This window comes from Sorex araneus, chromosome X (assembly GCF_027595985.1).
Source record: "Sorex araneus isolate mSorAra2 chromosome X, mSorAra2.pri, whole genome shotgun sequence".
Lineage (NCBI taxonomy): Eukaryota > Metazoa > Chordata > Mammalia > Eulipotyphla > Soricidae > Sorex > Sorex araneus.
The window spans coordinates 33,587,270-33,605,928 of record NC_073313.1 but is presented as its reverse complement, the minus strand read 5'-3'; the positions used below and the strand labels follow the sequence as shown (position 1 = coordinate 33,605,928).

General features: G+C 40.1%; 1 protein-coding gene across 1 annotated transcript in view; it reads left to right on the top strand.

Moving 5' to 3' along the window:
* DMD (dystrophin) overlaps nt 1-18,659 on the top strand; it is a 2,715,231-nt gene that overhangs the window by 858,028 nt on the left and 1,838,544 nt on the right. The window contains exons 7-8 of the mRNA XM_055122927.1: nt 5,297-5,469; nt 13,195-13,313. Coding sequence (XP_054978902.1) covers nt 5,297-5,469; nt 13,195-13,313 — 292 coding nt within the window. The remainder of the gene's footprint in view (nt 1-5,296; nt 5,470-13,194; nt 13,314-18,659) is intronic.

Below are 18,659 nucleotides of genomic sequence, written 5' to 3'. Positions count from 1 at the left end.
ACAGTGCTACAGGCATAGTTGAAAAGATCTACCTGCTCAGTATTCTTCATCATAATGGATTTCCATTCATAGTTCACTAAGAGTGCATATTTGCACTCTCATTCATTAACAAAACCTTTGGATCTCAAAAAAAATTAAAACACACTCGGAGCCAGCTTAGTGTACTTTCCACATCTATCAGATTTAGAATGGAATTGAGGACTGGAATAAAAATACCACAGGCAGGGCACTTGCTTTGCATGTGGCTGTCTTGGGTTGATCTCTTGTAGCCCATATCATCCCTTGAGCCTTGGCAGAAGTTATCCTTGAGCACAAAGCCAGGAGTAAGCACTGAGCATCTTGTGGGTGTTCCAAAAACAATGGAATTGAGGAAGTAAGTTATTTACCTTAACCCAGCTGACCGGTATACCATAAGATCTCCGGCACTTCTACATAAGGAATTCCCAGCCCCGCCAGGAGTGATCCCTCATCACAGAGCTAGGTATAAACCCAGTGGTGGTGTGGTCCCAAAGCAAACAAAACGTATGAAATTGATATGATATTATGTGAACTCTTGTGACAGTGCGGCATATTAGGTTTTCAGTGATGTGGAAAACTTCTCTTTGAACATGTAAAAATGCAGGGATGTGGACACTCTATCCCATTACTGTTTTCTGGTTTTCAGAGAAATTGTCATCTGGAAATATAATGCTTATTCTAGGAGTTAGTAGGTTTGAAAAAATGGTGACGTTGACAGCCTGTGTTTGGAATTTTCCTCCTTTATCAAAGCATGAGCCATCCATTGTAGGGGGTTCAGCTGGTAACTAGTACGAGTTAAAGTAGTACATCCTGCTAAAAGTGCAGGCCTACTAAAAATCAGGTCTGTGCCTTCACTGGCTAACAGAGCAAATTTGCAACTCCAGGATGAGTTTTGATATATGTCTCTGCTGTGAGTCCAATAAACTCCTGCCAACAGAGAGCCTGGTGCACTACACAGTTTTTCCTCAGGTCTTCCTCCAGGCCTTGTTTTCTGGAAAACTCTTCCGACCCCTCATGCTTTAAGTCCTTTTTTACTCACAGGATGGATTCTGGTAAATCAGTCTTCCATTTAGTAGGCAAGATATTGTCTTAGGGAAGAGACATAATGCAGAATGTAAGGCACTTGCACTTGTCATATGTCATGGGTCTCCTCAACATATCCATGAGTGACCTCTGAGTATAGAGCCAGGACTAAGCCCTGAGCATGAGGGTTGTGGCCGAAAGCATTGACAAAGTTGGGAGGGTGCCTTTGGGACCAATAGCTGTGAACGGCCAGGGTAATAAGAGAGAAGTAGAATATACACCACTACCAAAAGCTTTATTGAAGCCCTGCAGAGCATAGAGCCTCAGAGACTTCTATGTATTTTTTTTTATCTTGTTTAGGGACCATACCAGAAAAAGATGGTTTGGGGGATCACATGGGATGCCAGAAATTAAGCCTGCATCAGTTGTGAGCCCTACCGGCTGTACTGTCTCTCCAACCCCCAAATGGCGCTTGGGTTGTCCTGCATGGTGCTGAAATGGTCGAGTCTTTTTATCATTTCCCTTCAGCAGCCACTAGATGGCAGCTTCCCTAGAAAGGGTGTGACCTTAAGTGACCAAATTCTGCAATTTAAGTATCCCTGAGGGTAGTAACAGCTGAAGACTTTCAGGACTGCAAATACAAGAGATCTTCATTGGAGGAGAATCATGGCAGTCCTATCTCCAACGAACTCTTGGCCACTTTTTGAAATCATTTCTCAGACATTTATTAAATACTTTTGTGAGCACAGGGGTGGGGAATCTGTCTTCCCAAACAGTTCTCAGGGCCTAGGGCTACTCCCATACTTGGCCTGTCTGTGCAGATCAGATGGTTTATTCTTTGTCTCCAAGAAGCAACCTTGCCTGGGCCCAGAAGTGATGTTGTCTCCAGGATGACACCCAGATGCCCGTGGGCTATATGGTGCAGAGGATCCAACTCAAGACCTCACGCATGACAGACATATGCTGAGGGATTTCCAGTTATCTTTAAAGCCCCTGCATTAAAAAAAATAAAAAATCTTGTATGTTCCAATTTTTGCACAGGCATTTGAATCCATTTGTTCTGTCTTGAGAATAATCAGCGCTAAGGGTGGGGGATTTTTGCAGATAAAAACCCAAATTAGGTTCATTTCAGTGTCTCCCTGAAGGTTGATCTAATAAAAATTTCTTGGTAACTCTTCTATGTAGGAAAACAAGTGATCATCTCAATTGTCCTTTATTATTATTTTTTTCTTAGCAACACTTTGTACCCAAGTAGAAGCAATACCAATGAGGCCGATAAGCTGAATTAGTGACATAATGATGCTAAAGGAGTTTTGCATTAAATACTGCTTGTCTTCTAACATTACTCACATAGAGGGCAGTCTGGCCAAGCACTTCACAAATGATTCCCATTCATCAGGGGAGGGTTATCTGATGGGGGCAAATCCATTACTACCACCGGAGCAAGTATCTGCTAATTCCAAGTCTGCTTCTGTACAGAACACAAAACACACATTCTGCAATTGCTACTAATGGAGGTTGTGCTCTTTATAAGTTTAGAATATGATGAGAAAAATGACTTTTCTTACATAAGCATTTGACCTATTTAGTCATGGAGCGCAGATTAGGAGGAAATTAAGAAAGAACAGGATTAATCCAGCCTGTAGACAATAGTTTTTGCTGTGGAAGGATGGCCACAAACAGATGCAATGATTTCACATCTTCACATCAATACCCCATTGGCGAAAGGTCATCTAAAATCTGTTTCGAGTATTTTAAAGTTTGACTTCATGACATATCCTAAAATTTACATCGAGTCTTATGAAAAGATGACTATAGCATTGGCGATGTAAAAATACATAGTTTCCACCCCCCCCAGGCATTTGTGAAGTCCTACAAGGAAAAGACGCAAAATAAAATGTCACGTTTATAATGCATGATAAATATTTATTATCTGATCAAATGTTGGTAGTATATGGATCTTATATTTCCCCAAAGGCGTGCCCTTGGTGGTCAAAACTAATCATATTTTTCTTGCATACGTCTTTTAAGAGTAAACCAAGGGTCTGAATTGTGTTAAATAAATAGCTGAGTAATTATTCTTTTTTGCCCCTTACAAAAAGCTTTTTTGTTTTTGTTGTTGTTTAACAAACCTAATTGTTTCCATTTGGACCATTGTTTCGGAGAGTGTCCCGGGGCGATTTAAAAGTTGCCAGTGGCTGCAGCTGGAGGCTCTGAATTAGCTAAAGAGCAAGACAGAGGGGTCCTGGCTGGGTGCAGGAGACCCAGACTTGTTTTTTTGGGGCAGCTTTTCAAGGAGATCCTTGCCCACCCGGACGTGGGGGCCAGCCAGCTTGGCAAGGTTGTCCAAGGGGTGCCCATCTTCCTGATGACTTCCACCTGCTGTCTAGACAGTGGCTCTCGCGGGACACACCGAGGTAGGAGTCCGGGTGGTGGTCGGCATGGCTGTGGGGCATGCGACCCCCGCGCGCAGGTCTCAGAGCACCCTCCCTGGGCCAGAAGGTCACGCTGCCTCCTCACCTGGTTTTGCATATTCAAGTCACACGAGTGACCCCTGCTTTTGCATGAGCAGGGACTCAGGGTCCCTGACCCTGAAGCTAGCTGGAGTCAGCTCTGGCTTTGGAAATGGAAGCCCCGCGGATGCCCTGAATCTGGTAGTGTGGGTGGTGGATGCGGTTTCCAAGTGGATGGAATTGTTCTGAGCAAGTGGGGAGCTTCTGGCCTGGGGGCACATAGTTAATTGTCGGTGCTTTGGAGGAGAAGGTGGCAGAGGGGATTCTGAGAAGGGAGAAGAGGAAAAGACTTTGGAGGGGACTGGTTGGAAGCTGGGAGGGGCACCATGGGTCTGTAACTTCAGAGGAACCCTGTGGAAGGAAAGAAAGTGCTCCTGAAACCTCCCGGGCTCCCAGTGCTTGGTCACGACCTGCTCAAACTCGGGGGGAAAACTAGGCTTAGTGTGTGAAAGAAGGAAAGTTGGACATGCAGCAGCTTTCTGGAAGGCAAGTGAAGGCGGCCAAAGCCGCAGGGAGTATAAATATATAGGAAAATCAACTAATATAAAAGGAAGCCGCGCATCCTTTGTGTTCCAGGAGAAATACTTCCGGGTTTTATTTTTATTTTGGGGGTGGGTAGTGTTGTTGCTTTTTAAATTTCCGTTTGGTCTTTAATTGGCCAGAACTTTGCTTTTCGCTTTGGTCAGTAAACAAACGTTTAAGTGATAGTATAAATGTTGGGGTTTCTATCTATGTATTGTCCTTGGATGCTTATTGCAATCTTGTATATGTATGTAGTTAAGGAAATGGAGATCTATAAGGTTACGTGGATTGTTCAGTTAATGGGATTTAAAAACTTAATTTTCAGCGACCAGGGATATGCAATAAAAAGTGTTTTCCTTCCTTCCCTTTCTGTTTCACTCCCTGAGCTTCTCTGCTTGAGAGTAACTTCTTTTCTGTTTCCTGTTTGTATTTACTATTTAATAAAAATTTTGGAGGGGGGTACTGGGAGAGAGTGCAGTGGGCAGGGGACAGGCCTAGGGCCCTACTGCTTTCCTACCTCTCAGGATCCCCAGGGCATTGCTGGGGTTTTGCTGGGGAACCAGCTTTGCCTGGATGAAACTGGGGTTGAAGTTGCTTTAATCCTTATGACATTATAGCCTGTAAAGGCAGCATTTCATCTGAAACTTTTAAGAAAAGCAATAAGCCCAGGGCTGGAGCACAGCGGGTAGGGTGTTTGCCTTGCATGTGGCCGACCCGGGTTAGATTCTCAGCATCCCATATGGTTCCCTGAGTACTGCCAGGAGTAATTTCTGAGTGCAAATCCAGGAGTAACCCCTGTGCATTGCTGGGTGTGACCCAAACAAAGCAAAAAAGAAAATTTTAAAAAGAAAACAAAAAAGAAAAGCAATGAGCCCATTCCTCTTATAAAGCCACCAAAATACTAAGTCCTTGGCTAATAAGTCTCATGCTCCGTATGTAATCTTTTTCTTGCATATGCATTGAAAGTTAGAAGATAAGCCATTCTAAAAAGCCTGATACCACAGGGTCCGGAAGTACCTTTGAACAGGTTTCATAACTGGCACGGCACAGTCACCCACCAGAATAGATGCCTGACCAGTTGGCATGAATTCCATCAATCATTTCTCATGACCACTTGACACTGGCGTTCCCACTGTGTATCAGTGAAGATGAGGACATTGACGTTCTCGTGACTTTGTTCTTAAGGAATATATCTTAAGCAAATGTCTTTCCACTTGCAGGTAAAAAATGTAATGAAAAATATCATGGCTGGATTGCAACAAACCAACAGTGAAAAGATTCTCCTGAGCTGGGTCCGACAGTCAACTCGTAATTATCCACAAGTTAACGTCCTTAACTTCACCACCAGCTGGTCTGATGGCCTGGCTTTGAATGCACTCATCCACAGTCATAGGTAAGGACACAGTGGTAACAGTCCGGAAGTTTGTCGGGTTTCCTTCCGCATTTTTCCTCAGTGTGGTTTCCCTCCCATGATAGAGCTGGATAATATTAATCTAACCACCCATTGTAATGAACTGGAATAGGAATATTCTGGATTTGTAATGTGATCTATTGTTTACAAAAATGCTACAATTAGTGGAACATGAATGTGGTTGTGGTAGAGGGATCAACATAGTTGAAATTTGGTCTGTGGCAGAAATTCACAATTTAATGCTACCTGTTTCTCTGAGTAGAACTAGCCTTGCTGATCAAATAATGTAATCCCTGAACCCTAAACTTGAAAGCAAAGAATGATTCCAAAGATGTGTTTGGCTATAATACAATTAGTTACCATCGGTTATAATGTCAAAACAGAGGCTTTTTCATGTCAGACACACATGTAGAAATAAAATACTTTAAGATCCTGGCTGTATATATATGAAAATATATGTATACTCTATCTATATATGCATGTAGTTATATTTCTATATGTGTATGAATATATATATATCCCAAACTGGATTATAAGAGATGGGAATGAATATATATTCTGAGAATCTTCATAACTAAGGCAAAGAGCACAACCCAGTTCTTTTCCTCCATTTGTTCTTAGAATTCAAAAGGAGCAATCACTCTCTAATAGTAAAACACCTGCCATAAGCATGAGTTATTATGTAGCTCTTCCTAAAAAATAACTTAGAGTGATGTAGAGTAGTGGTTTTCAAACACTTTTCCAACAGTGGCACCCTTGTCCTACCGGATGGTCCTCTAGTCTCATGTTCTGCCCTCTGTTTCCACGATTTTCCTTTGTGACTCCCTTGAACAACCCCTTCGGGTCCTGGTTGAGAAAGACATGTAGAGAACTGAACCTAACTCTATTCCAAAAACTATATGTTTGCTAAGATGATGAAATAGTTGTTTGCTTTCTTCTGCAAGTGTACTGGCAACAGTTCAAGGGAAAGCAAAAGAACGTAAGTCCATATATGGTTTATATATCAACACATGTAAACATGTTTATAAGTATATGTAAAGTACACTATTCATTTCTTTTTTTTAGAATTTTATTGTATTGAATCACCATGACAAAAGTTACAAAGCTTTCAGGTTTAAGTATCAGTCATAAAATGATCAAACCCCCATCCCTTCACCAGTACACCTGTTCCCCCACCAAGAACCCCAAAATAGCTTCCTCCCCCGCCCCTGCCACTGCACCTGAGTGGCCAATGATCTTCACTTTATTCTCTTTATACTTTGGATACGTTCGGTATTTCAACAGAGAACTGACTGTTATTATTTGGAATTTCCCCCCAATAATCAAACCTGCTGAAAAGGCATTATTTGATAGTTCGTTTTCCATTGCTGAGAATGAAGATTATAGGAGCTTGCGAGGCCGCAATAGCGGCCGCAAGGTTTTGGATTTCTGTTGTTTTAGCTCAGTTTACAGTCTAGATGCATTTCTATAAGTCTCTGGGTGCCGAAATGGGTTAGTAGACCTCCAAGATCATAGTCTTTAAGGAGCAGAGGGGCTGTGTCGCTCTGGATCTTCTCCGGATCTCATCTGGGCCGAGGGCGTGCTGGTAACACCCCCATCCCATGATCTCTTGTGCGCCAAGTCACGACAAGCAAGTACCTCTGGGTTGTGAGTCTTAGAAAATGGCAGATGCCACGTGGGCACTGCTGCTCCTGTTGCTGCTATCATCCCTGTAGAAAGAAAGCATTAGGAGAGAAAATCCTTCCCCCTCCCCGGGTGGCATGCGGTCGTAGCTTAGCTCACATTCTAGATGCATTTCTATAAGTCTCTGGGTGCCAAAATGGGTTAATAGACCTCCCAGATCATAGTCATTAAGGAGCAGAGGGGACACTATTCATTTCTTACCTAGCCCAGTCTCCCAGACACTTTCCCTCATGGACTGGACTGAATTTCCCCTGATTTCCATGGCAGCCTATCTTTCCTCACTTTGATTTTTCTTCTATTCACAAGGCTAATGTCTTATGCCAATTTTGCATCTCCAAAAGTTCAGAATATAAATTTGCCTTCTAGTTAGACTGGTATGTGCAAGCAAACGCTTTCTAAGCCAGCATCCCTGCAGCTGTCTTGCTCCAGCTGGGTTTAATTAACCCCATCCAGACTGAGTTTCCAGGTGAATGACTCAGCAACCTAAATTTCAAAAGGAGGCAGGCATGCACTCGATTGGCATGTTAAGCAATGTGAACATGTTGTTTTTCATAAGTGTGACGGGACAAAAGAACACTCCATGGCTTTCATACAGCCAGATGAGAAGGAAAAGAGACATTGATGCTGCATTTTTAAGTCAGAGCTCATTCTGACACACACACTTCCCAGCAAGGGCCTGGGCATTTGCATCCTGCAGTCCAGGCACACATTTACAGAGGAACAGAATTATCCAGGAGCACGTTTCCTGCTCCTACGTGGCTCTTGAACCAAGTGGAACCCTTCAGTCCCGCAAGCGTGTTCATACACCCCCCATTAGTTAATATTCTCTCCCAGGATTTCTGAATGTACTTCTAATACAGGAAACATAGCCAGACTGCCCTCTGCATCTGCCCGACTCTCTCTAATAAAGCCTCACTTACAGGTCCTTGCTTGCCAATAATTGAATGACTCACCAGTAACTAGCTTGTTACACAAAAAAGGGTAACTTTTCAGGAGTTCCCTCACAGTCAATAATGCTCTTTCATGAGTCATCGCCCACTTTTTTTTTGCCTTTGACAGATGTTTAGACTGTCTAGCTAAAGAAATAAAATGGTGCTAGTTGCTGTTCCAAGGTGATTGTCCTTGGCATACTTAGGAGTGTCCCGAAGTGACTTGCTTTCAGTAATTGAATGACTAAGCCCTATAGGACAAAGGCAGGCACTTAATGTAGAGCACTGGGATTCACCAAGATCCTCGGCAGAGTTTCAGATACTGGTGGCTTTACATCTGTTTAAGGATAAATTACATCTTAATTTAGAGTCAGTGAAAAGTTTTCTTCTTTTAAAACGCAGGCACCACTCCAGTGCATTTTAAAGGGAGCTGGATTCTCCTTTTATGGGAAAGCAAGTGATTAGAAATCTGCTCAAAATATGCATATTATATAAAGTGCCAATGAATTATTTTCCTAGTTCATTTTGACCAGAGCAGTAGCAGAGCCCATGATTAAAAAATAATCAGACATTAGAGAGGGGAGCAGAGGGAAAAAAATGTATTTTCATGACCTCTATTCCACCTTATCTCGTGCAACTAGAGCTTATCACTTACAAAAACGATGTTTATTCTATGAAGGGTTTGCATAATTGTGTATATTTTATTTCCGGTTCAATTTGTCCCTTAAATTATATGGATTTTCTCTTTAATGTGAAGCTCACAGATATTACCCTCAGCCCCATCTGGTTTCTCATATTAGTATTAAATTATACTCACTTTATTCATATAATTGTTGTCTGTCTTCCTTTAAGTGATAGCGAAATACCATTTTCCATTAAGTTTAGACAAGATGGACTACGTGAGAGGAAAGATGAGAAACTCGACACACTGGCACATTGACACCCCCCTCTTGACACTTCCCATTTTGTTCATTATATTATTATAATAGCATCAACTGGGTTTATGACATGTGTATCTGTGCTGTAAGTATAGGTGGTCTCAGCTTAAGTCTGCAAATTGGAAATAATTTCTTGTTATTTGACAAATACAATTTTAGAGCACAGCACTAATGAAAATTCATTTTTTCAGCCGTCGTTATTTTGTGGGTACTTTCTAGGTGAAGTAGCTCATCTGTTTCTCCTGATAAAGGATACATCATTATCCTTATTTGACTAATTGAAAAACGGAGACCTGGAGAGGTTATGTAATTTACCTAAGAACTTTTGATTAATAAGCTGTAGATCTAGAGTTCAAGTATACAGAGGCCTTCTGGTGTCCTATTCCTGATGTCAGTTCCCTCAAAAGGCTGGTGATCCTGGGTTATGATTCGTATTTATGAGTTCTGGTGCAGATTAGCATGGGAGCAAGTATGTGGCTTTTCTCTAAAGCCAGCTTGTTTTACAATTCTCAATGCATTTGATAATCATAGTGATTTAAAATGTTAAATGATTATGAATTTTAATGAGTTAAAACAATTAAGTGGATTAATTTTAATGCTAGAAGAGACCTCAAAGGCCATTCAGTACTGTTCCTTCTCTTAAAAATGAAAACACTGAAGCTCAAATGATTACACGACTTAGATAAGATAAAGCCTCACATAGGTTATTAGTTAGTGGCCAAGGAGAAGCCAAAGAGCTGAAATTAAATGGGTTAGAACACAAAAGCAATTAAGTTCTTTTTTCCCCTTCATATCAATTTTAGCCTTGCTTATTGTACCTTCAGTGAAAAAGTTGGTTTCCTGCACCTACATTCTATATTCTGTTCTTCTCTTTCCTACTCCCATTGCCTTGTGATAAAGAATTGAAGAGGAACATAGGTTTTGTGGTAATGTGAAAACTTCCCTGAGATAGTTTCAAAATTCATTTTAATTTCTGTTTCTGCAACGACAAGCAGTTCCCAAATTGTCCTTGTTTTTGTTTCTACAAGTTTTTTTGCTGTTTTGAGTGACTGGAGTATATGCATTTCCTTTAAAACCGCATAAAATCTGGTAAATAAATCAAGGTAGGGCGAGAGTAAAGGAAATGAGAAATAAGAAAATATTGTATCTTTCTTTTGAAATAGGGTTTCAGAGTTTCCAGCTTAGCCCATGTTTGGCACTTTTGTCCCTCCGTGCTTTCTTAAGCAGGAGTCCACCAAGAGACCCCTAGTCTTAAAATTGTTTGTAAGTTAAGTTTATTTAAAGAAAGGAGCAGTCATTAAACATCAATGACTCAGATTTTCAGGTGTTATTCTGTGGTCCAGAGAAAGTGAAGACCCACTGAATGAATGGTTCCCCTTGTCATTGGAGAAAATGTTTGTTTTTGAAGAAAATTTAGTTTTGTTTTGACATTAGCCCCAATATTTTCCCTGTGCACTGCTGCTCCCCCAGCATTCTCAAATCACAGTAGCATTGACTCTATCTCAGGATTGTTGTCACTGAGAATTGTTCATTGTCTTGCTTTTTCCTCATATTCCACAAATGAGTGAGACCATCAGGTGTTCCATAGCTGCCTAGGCCTTTCTCGAAGGCCTTTTCTCAAAGCCCCACTCAGAACAATGTCTTCCACCACTTGATGTTTGGATCTTCCCATGGACTCTAGTCTGAATGCCTTGACTTAGCACAGACTTTTTCCTATTCTAAAAATTTTGGTTCTCTATGAAGTATCAGAATGGGAGACTAAAACCCAAGACTAGTAGAGATAAGAACCAGGGGGTCTGCCCCACAGCCTGGAATCTGGCCTCACATGCTGGGGAAAAAGGCAGCAGAGATAGAGAAGGGAACACCTAGTAGAGAAAGTTGGGAGGACCCACTCGGGTTGAAAGCTGCATGCCGAAAGTAGACTATAGACCGAACATGATGGCCACTCAATACCTCTATTGCAAACTACAACATCCAACAGGAGAGAGAACAAAAAGGAATGCCCTGCCGCAGAGGCAGGGTGGGGATGGTGGGAGGGATACTGGAAACATTGGTGTAGGAGAATGGGCACTGGTTGAGGGCTGTAAACGAAATACAAACCTGAAAGTTTATAAGTTTGTAACTGTACCTCATGGTGATTCACTAATAAAAATTAAAAAAAGATAAATTCTCAAATATTCATACTGAGAACATAATTTAGAAGTCTGTCCTCAAATATTCTTAATCAAAACCACTTAAGACTCTTTGACATCTTCAGATTGCATTAAGTCTTACATCTTGTTCATGTTTGGAATTTAATTTACCTACATAATTTTCCTTATTCATTAAGTACTGTCTCCTTTGTGTTTCTCTACAATCCTTCGTGATTCAAAAAAAATGAACCATTGTCTTGATAGCACTGTAGCACTGTAGTCCCATTGTTCCTCGATTTGCTCAAATGGGCACCAGTAACATCTCCATTGTGAGACTTGTTGTTACTGTTTTTGGCATATTGAATATGCCACAGGTAGCTTGCCAGGCTCTGCCGTGCGGGTGGGATACTCTCAGTAGCTTTCCAGGCTCTCCGAGAGGGATGGAGGAATCGAACCCTGGTTGGCCGCGTGCAAGGCAAATGTCCTACTTGCTGTGCTATTGCTCTTAAAATTCTTGTTTGTTCTCTGAGTAGCCAACATTTATTTATATATCTGTCATCCATATATAAATATGTAGTAGCGATGTTTATGTATAATTTTGATGTGAGACTAGGAAATTTGGGATAAGGGAGAAGGCCGGGAAAAACTGCCAGTAATGTTAAGTTTTGAGTGAAGCTCCAAAGGGAAGGTGGCACCATGGCAATATATGGGTCATATGGAGAGTTGGGGACAGAATTCCAAGCAGAAGGATAAACAAATGCAGGAAACTCATCTGATTGTAGAATGTGAGGAGAGGGAAGACATAAAATCAGAGTTGATAGAGAGCCAGGCCATGTTGGTCCTTAGTAGTTCACACTAAAATAGGTGAATTTTACCTCCCTGATAGGAGGGAAATGAGAAACCATTAATAATTTTAGCAGATTATTTCAGCAGCTGTGATGTGAATAGAAAGTCAAGGATCAGGGTGTGAGTAAGGGAAAGAAAGAGAGAACTAAGAGAAGAAATCATGCAAGGTGAAACAAGATTAAGGTGATGACACAGAGTGACCAAATTCTGGATATACCTCCCCCATGAGGGAAAAAACTCATCAGTGTCGGCCCCAAGTTTTCTCATGTTCATTAAAATATGAACATGAACTTGATATTTGAAGAGGGAAGAACTGCAAGGGAGTGCTGGGTTTGGAGGAGGCAGTGGGGGCGAGTCGAGTGTCAGCTCAGTTTTGAAGGTTAGAGTCTTGTGAATATTGGAGACAGAGAGACAGCCGGCAACATTAGAGTCTGGACTTCAAGGAAGAGGTCTGGACCAGACTTGTAAAATCAAACTTCTCAGCAAATGACGAGTATATAAATTCATGAGATGAACATACTTTTGTTGCTTGGAATAGATAGAATAATTTGTCCTTTGTTTTCCTTAGGACTCAGTTAAAAATGTGAGTTTTTAAATGAGAAGTGTGGGGCTTGAGAGATAGCATAGTGGGTAGGGCGTTTTTCTTGCACATGGCTGACCCGGGTTCGATTCCCAGCATCCCATATGGTCCCCTGAGCACTGCCGGGGTAATTCCTGAGTGCAGAGCCAGGAGTGACCCCTGTATATTGCCGGATGTGACCCAAAAAGATCACTGTCACTGTCATTGTCATCCCATTGCTCATCGATTTGCTTAAGCAGGCACCAGTAACATCTCCATCACGAGACTTGTTGTTACTGTTTTTGGCATATCGAATACACCATGGGTAGCTTGCCAGACTCTGCTGCACGGGCAAGATACTCTCGGTAGCTTGTTGAAGAGGAGCAGAGGAATTGAACCCGTGTCAGCCGCATATAAGTCAAATGCCCTGCCTGCTGCGCTATCGCTCCAGCCCCAAAAGAAAAAATAAATAAGTAAATGAGACATGTTACTGAGAGTTAATGCACAAATCTTAAGGACTAAGGGTGGGCATGGGCTGTCAGTCAAAAAACAGAACTGAATCTCATGGCACTTTCCAAAAATTGTTTAATATGTTTCCTTGCATGTGCATCTTTTTTCAGGCCAGACCTGTTTGATTGGAATAGTGTGGCTGGTCTGCAGTCAGCCACACAACGTCTGGAACATGCATTCAACATTGCCAAACATCAGTTAGGCATAGAGAAGCTACTGGATCCTGAAGGTTGGTACATTTCTAGAATATCTATTTTAATTATTGCTGAATATTTGTTGTCTCAGACTTTGCATTTCCACAAACCCAGCATAAAATAGAAGCTACATCATGGTTTCCTGTATTTACGGCACGTTTAAAATGTTCTCGCCTCTACTTGTAGTAAGTTATAAATTAAATTCTCAAGGTAACAGTATCTGAAATTAAAGGGTGAAACTTTAGAAAACATCCTAAGCCTTGAGAATATGTAATCTTCATGGATGGAATGAATTACATTTCAAGTACATTGACTCCAAATAATTATAAAAAGTTCATGTTTTGCTTATTCTACCAAGAGACTTGATAGACTAATCAGCTATAATTAATTAGCTGCTCTTGCCAAATTCATTCATATACTCTATAAAAGGCAGCATGGTTTACTGTTTAAATCAGAAACTCTATTTCTGGCTCTGCTTCTGTTATAATTTGTCACTCAGGGGGATGTCCTCTATTGGATTGTTATTCCCTTTCTGCTTTTGAAGTTGACAGGAAGTATTGTACTTATCTTTTTATTATACTACACTAAATAAGTTTTATTCTTAGATCTGGTGCTACAAAGCCACACCTTCCTGATGGATGGATTAGGGGGAATTTTGTGTTCTGACCTCTACTTTTCTCTACTTTTCCTCTCTCCTCCGAGGCAGTCTTATGACTCGCTACTGTCTTTGAAATGACCTACCCAGATCTCGCTTTCTTGTGGTATTTTGACATGGCCACATCAGAATTGGTGAGGTACCACCAATGAACTTGGTAGCTGCTATGTTAAGTTAGCCAATCTCTCTGTTGACTTACATAATTCAATGGTCTTTATAGTATTGAATAAATTCAAATAAGAAGATCCTCAAAAGGCAGTGATAAGTTCCATGAGGGAAGGGCCAGAAGTAACTCATAATATAGTCTGTCCTTGGGGAATGTATCAGGAGCCAGAAGTCTAATCACCAGTATTCCAGGTCTACATACCGGATTGTCTCAGTTTATTGATAGCGGACCCTGTGGTAGTGCTGTGTACACAATTAACTTTAAACATGCTCCCACTAGAGTCTATTAAGTAAAATGGAAATTAATTTATTTTAAGTGAGGCACCAATCACATGTTGCCTCAGTAGAAGAAGAACATCCCTCCAATCCCAGTTTAGCTCTCAGGGAGAAATTGTAGTCATCATATAGTCCATAGTCCTTTCTTTGCAGGATGGCAAAGGATTTCCTCACTGCTGACTTCTACTAGTTTATCGGTTTCTCTTATACTCTGTTGAGGTAGAGAGGGTAAACATAATGAGAATAGTGGTTTAAACCCCTGAGGGTAAGAATTTATAAAGTATATGGATGTGAAGAATCAGCCTGTTAATGGGCTTCTGTTTTCCCAGGTTTATTTCTGTTACCTGGAATATAGGCTTTTGTTATTTTTGGGTGTGCCCAATGGTATTATAAAATAGAAAGTGTAGGTTCAAAGAGAGATTTTCCTTGTTTAGTGATAGAACATAGTCAAATTGGTATGTGTTAAAGTATCACTATTTGCTGAGAACACAATATACATAAAAAAACTGTAAACTTGCTTTTCCATCTCTAAGTACTCTTTCAGTTAGTTAATTTGGGGAATTGGATAGTTCATCCACATCATAAAAAATGTAGATTGATGGATTATATTGAAACTATAGCAGCTAGTGTAGGGTAAGTGGTTAACTGAGGTTTAATCCCCAGGACCCAATATTATCCCCTGAGTGATCTAGAAGTGATCCCTGAGCAGAGAATTAGGAGTAAGTCCTGCACACTTCCAGATGTAACTCAAAAATGAAAACTTTAACAAAATAAAAAGATTGATGGATCCATAATTAGCAAGAGGCAGTTACATAATGTATTTTATATCCTAAAATTTCCCGGTATATCAGTTCTCTATGATTTCTCAAATGGAATCTATATCTTATGATGCATAAAATATAGACTAGAGAAATGCCATTATAACATCTCCAATGTTAATATTCAAGGTCAACCAAATATTATAAAACAAGAGATCATGCCATTAGTTGGTTAATTTTGCCAGGAAAATCTTTTCCTTTTGAAAATTTCTTTCTTTTTAAAAAAATATTAGGTAATCACCATGAGATAGTTACAAGCTTTCATGTTTGGGTTACAATCATACAAGGATCAAACATGCTTGATCGTTGTGTAAAAATTTATTTCTATTGAGAATTTATTTCTTGTTGGTTGACAAGAGGTTTAATATGGAAATATTTTACACTAGAGGAACTTTTTTGTTCATTTAGCTTTGACATATTTCTATATCATGGATAATAGCATTTTGACACATGTATGATATGCAAATATTTTCTCCCATTCAGTAGACTGTCTTTATATTTGTTTGGGTTTTTTTTTTGTAAGATATTTTTATTGAATCACTGTGAGATAGATCTTTACAAGGCAGTTCATGATTATGTTTCATTCATAGAATTCCAACACCCATTCTTCCACCAGTGTACATTTTCCAGCACCAGTGTCCCCAGTTTTCCTCCCACCACCAGCCGCCAGCCTGCCTCTATGACAGGCACTATTCTCTCTCTCTCTCTCTCTCTCTCTCTCTCTCTCTCTCTCTCTCTCTCTCACTCTCACTCCTTTTGAGCATTGTGGTTTGCAACACAGATACTGAAAGATTATTGTGTATATCCCTTTACCTACTTTTAAAAATTATTGTCAAATGTGATCATTTTGAACTATTATTTTCATACCGGTACCTTCTCTGTCTTACCTACTCTTTGCCCCACATATACTTGTGGTAGATTACAACCATTGATCAGTCCTCCTAGGCCGAGTTTTACCTGGCCTTGGATATCAGTCTTCTACTATACATGTATGTATGTGTGTGTGTGTGTGTGTATGCACTGTAGCACTGTCATCCCATTGTTCATCGATTTGCTCAAGCAGGCACCAGTAACGTCTCCATTGTGAGACTTGTTATTACGTTTTTGGTATATTAGATACGCCACAGGTAGCTTACCAGGATCTGGCATGTGGACGGGATACTCTCAGTAGCTTGCTGGGCTCCTTGAGAGAGACAGAGGAATCAAATCCGGGTTGGCCGCATGCAAGGCAAACAGCCTACCCACTGTGCCATTGTATATATATTATATACCACAAAGGAGTGCAATCATTCTATATCTGTCCCTGTCATTCTATTTTAACTCAGCACGATATTCCCCATGTCTATCCATCTGTAGGCAAATTTCATGACTTAATTTTTCTGAACATCTGCATAGTATTCCACTGTGTAGTTGCACCATAGTTTCTTTATCTATACATCTGTTCTCAGGCACTCAGGTTGTTTCCAGATTCTGGCCATTGTGAGTGCTGCAATGAACATATGCGTGTAGATGGTGTTTCTGCTGTGTGTTTGAGGGACCCAAGGGTATATTCCCAGATGTCATATTACTGGGTCAACTGGGAGCTCAATATCTAGCTTTTTGAGGAATGTTCATATTGTTTTCCCAAAAAGGCTGGACCAGTCAACATTCTCATCAGCAATAAATTAGACTATTTCTCCCTGCATCCACGCCAGTACTGGTTGTTCTTGTTATTTTGGGTGTGTGCCACTCTGTGGTGTGAGATGATATCTCATTGTTATTTTAATTTGCATCTCCCTGATGATCTGATGATTAATAATGAAGAGCATTCTTTCATGTGCCTTTCTAGCATTCAAGTATCTTCTATGAGAAAGATTCTGTTCATTTTTTCCTCCCCAGTTTTTGAGGGAGTTGGAAGTTTTTATCTTGTAAAGTTCTGCCAGTGCCTTGTATATCTTTGATATTAACCCCTTATCAGAAGGATATTGGGTGAATAACCTTTCCCATTACATAGACTGTCTTTGTATCTTAGTAAATGTTTCTTTTGAGGTGCAGAGCTTCTTAGTTTAATGTTGTCCCATTTGTTTATCTTTGTTTCCACTTGCTTGGTTAATGTTCTTTAATCTTTAAAGATACCTTTAACTTCAATGTAGTGGAGTGTTTTGCCTACATTTTCTTCCATGTATGTTCCTTATGGATTGGGGTCTGATGTTGAGATCTTTAATCCATTTTGATATGACTTTTGTGTATGGCATTAGATAGAGGTCTGAGTTCATTTATTTGCGTGTAGCTATCTGGTTCTCCCAGAACTACTTGTTAGATCTTTCATTACTCCACTTCATATCTCTTCCTCCCTTATCAAATATTAAAGGATCATATATTGGAAGATGTGTGTCTGAATATTCAACTCTATTCCATTGGTATGTGGGTCTGTCTTTATTTCAATATCATGCTATTTTAATTACTACCACTTGCTTGCTAGTGCAGTTTGAAGTTGGGTAAGGCGATGCCTACCATCTCCATTTTTTCCAAGGATTGCTTTAATCTGTGGAGGTTTATTGTTCCACATGAATTCCAGGAGTGTTTGATTCATTGTCATGGGTATACTTATAGGGACTGCACTGAATCTTTATAATGCTTTTGGGGAGTATTGCCATATGGACAATGCTAATTCTCTCAATACATGATCAGGGAATGTGTCTCCATTTTGTTATGTCCTCTTTTATTTCTTGGAGTAGCATTTTGTGCTTTTCTTTGTACATATTCTTTACCTCCTTAGTAAAGCTGATTCAGGGGACTTGATTTTCTGAGCCAAAATTGTGAATGGGATTGGTTTTTTTGGTATCCCTTTCTTCTCTTATTTGCATATAGGAAAGCCATGGATTTTTTGGTATTGATTTTGTAACCTGACACTTTACAATACAAATCTATTGCTTCTTAAGCTTTTTGGTATAAGGTTTAGGGTTCTCTAAGTATAGAATCATCTCATCTGCAAATAGTGAGAACTTGATATCTTTCTTTCCTATTTGGCTACCCTTAATATATTTTTCCCTAACTGCAATGCAAGTACTTTTGGTACTTTGTTGAAGTGGCGAGAGTAGGCAACCTTGTCTTGTCCCTGATCTTAGAGGCAAGGCTTTTATTTTTTCCCCATTGAAAATAATGCTTGCCATAAGCTTGTGGTAGATGGTTTTGACTATGTTGAGAAACTTCCTTCAACTCTCATTTTGTTGAGAGTTTTCTTCATAAATGGGTGCTGGATGATGCCAATTTTTTTCTCTACATCTATTGTTATGATCATATGGTTTTTATCTGTTCTTTTATTTATATAATGAATTATGTTAATTGACTTTCAAATGTGAAACAGTCCTTGCATCCCTGAGATGAATCCCAGGTGATCATGGTGTATGATCTTTTTGGTGAGTCATTGGATTTTATTTGCTAATATTTTCTTTAGGATCTTTGTATCTGTGTTCATCATGAATATC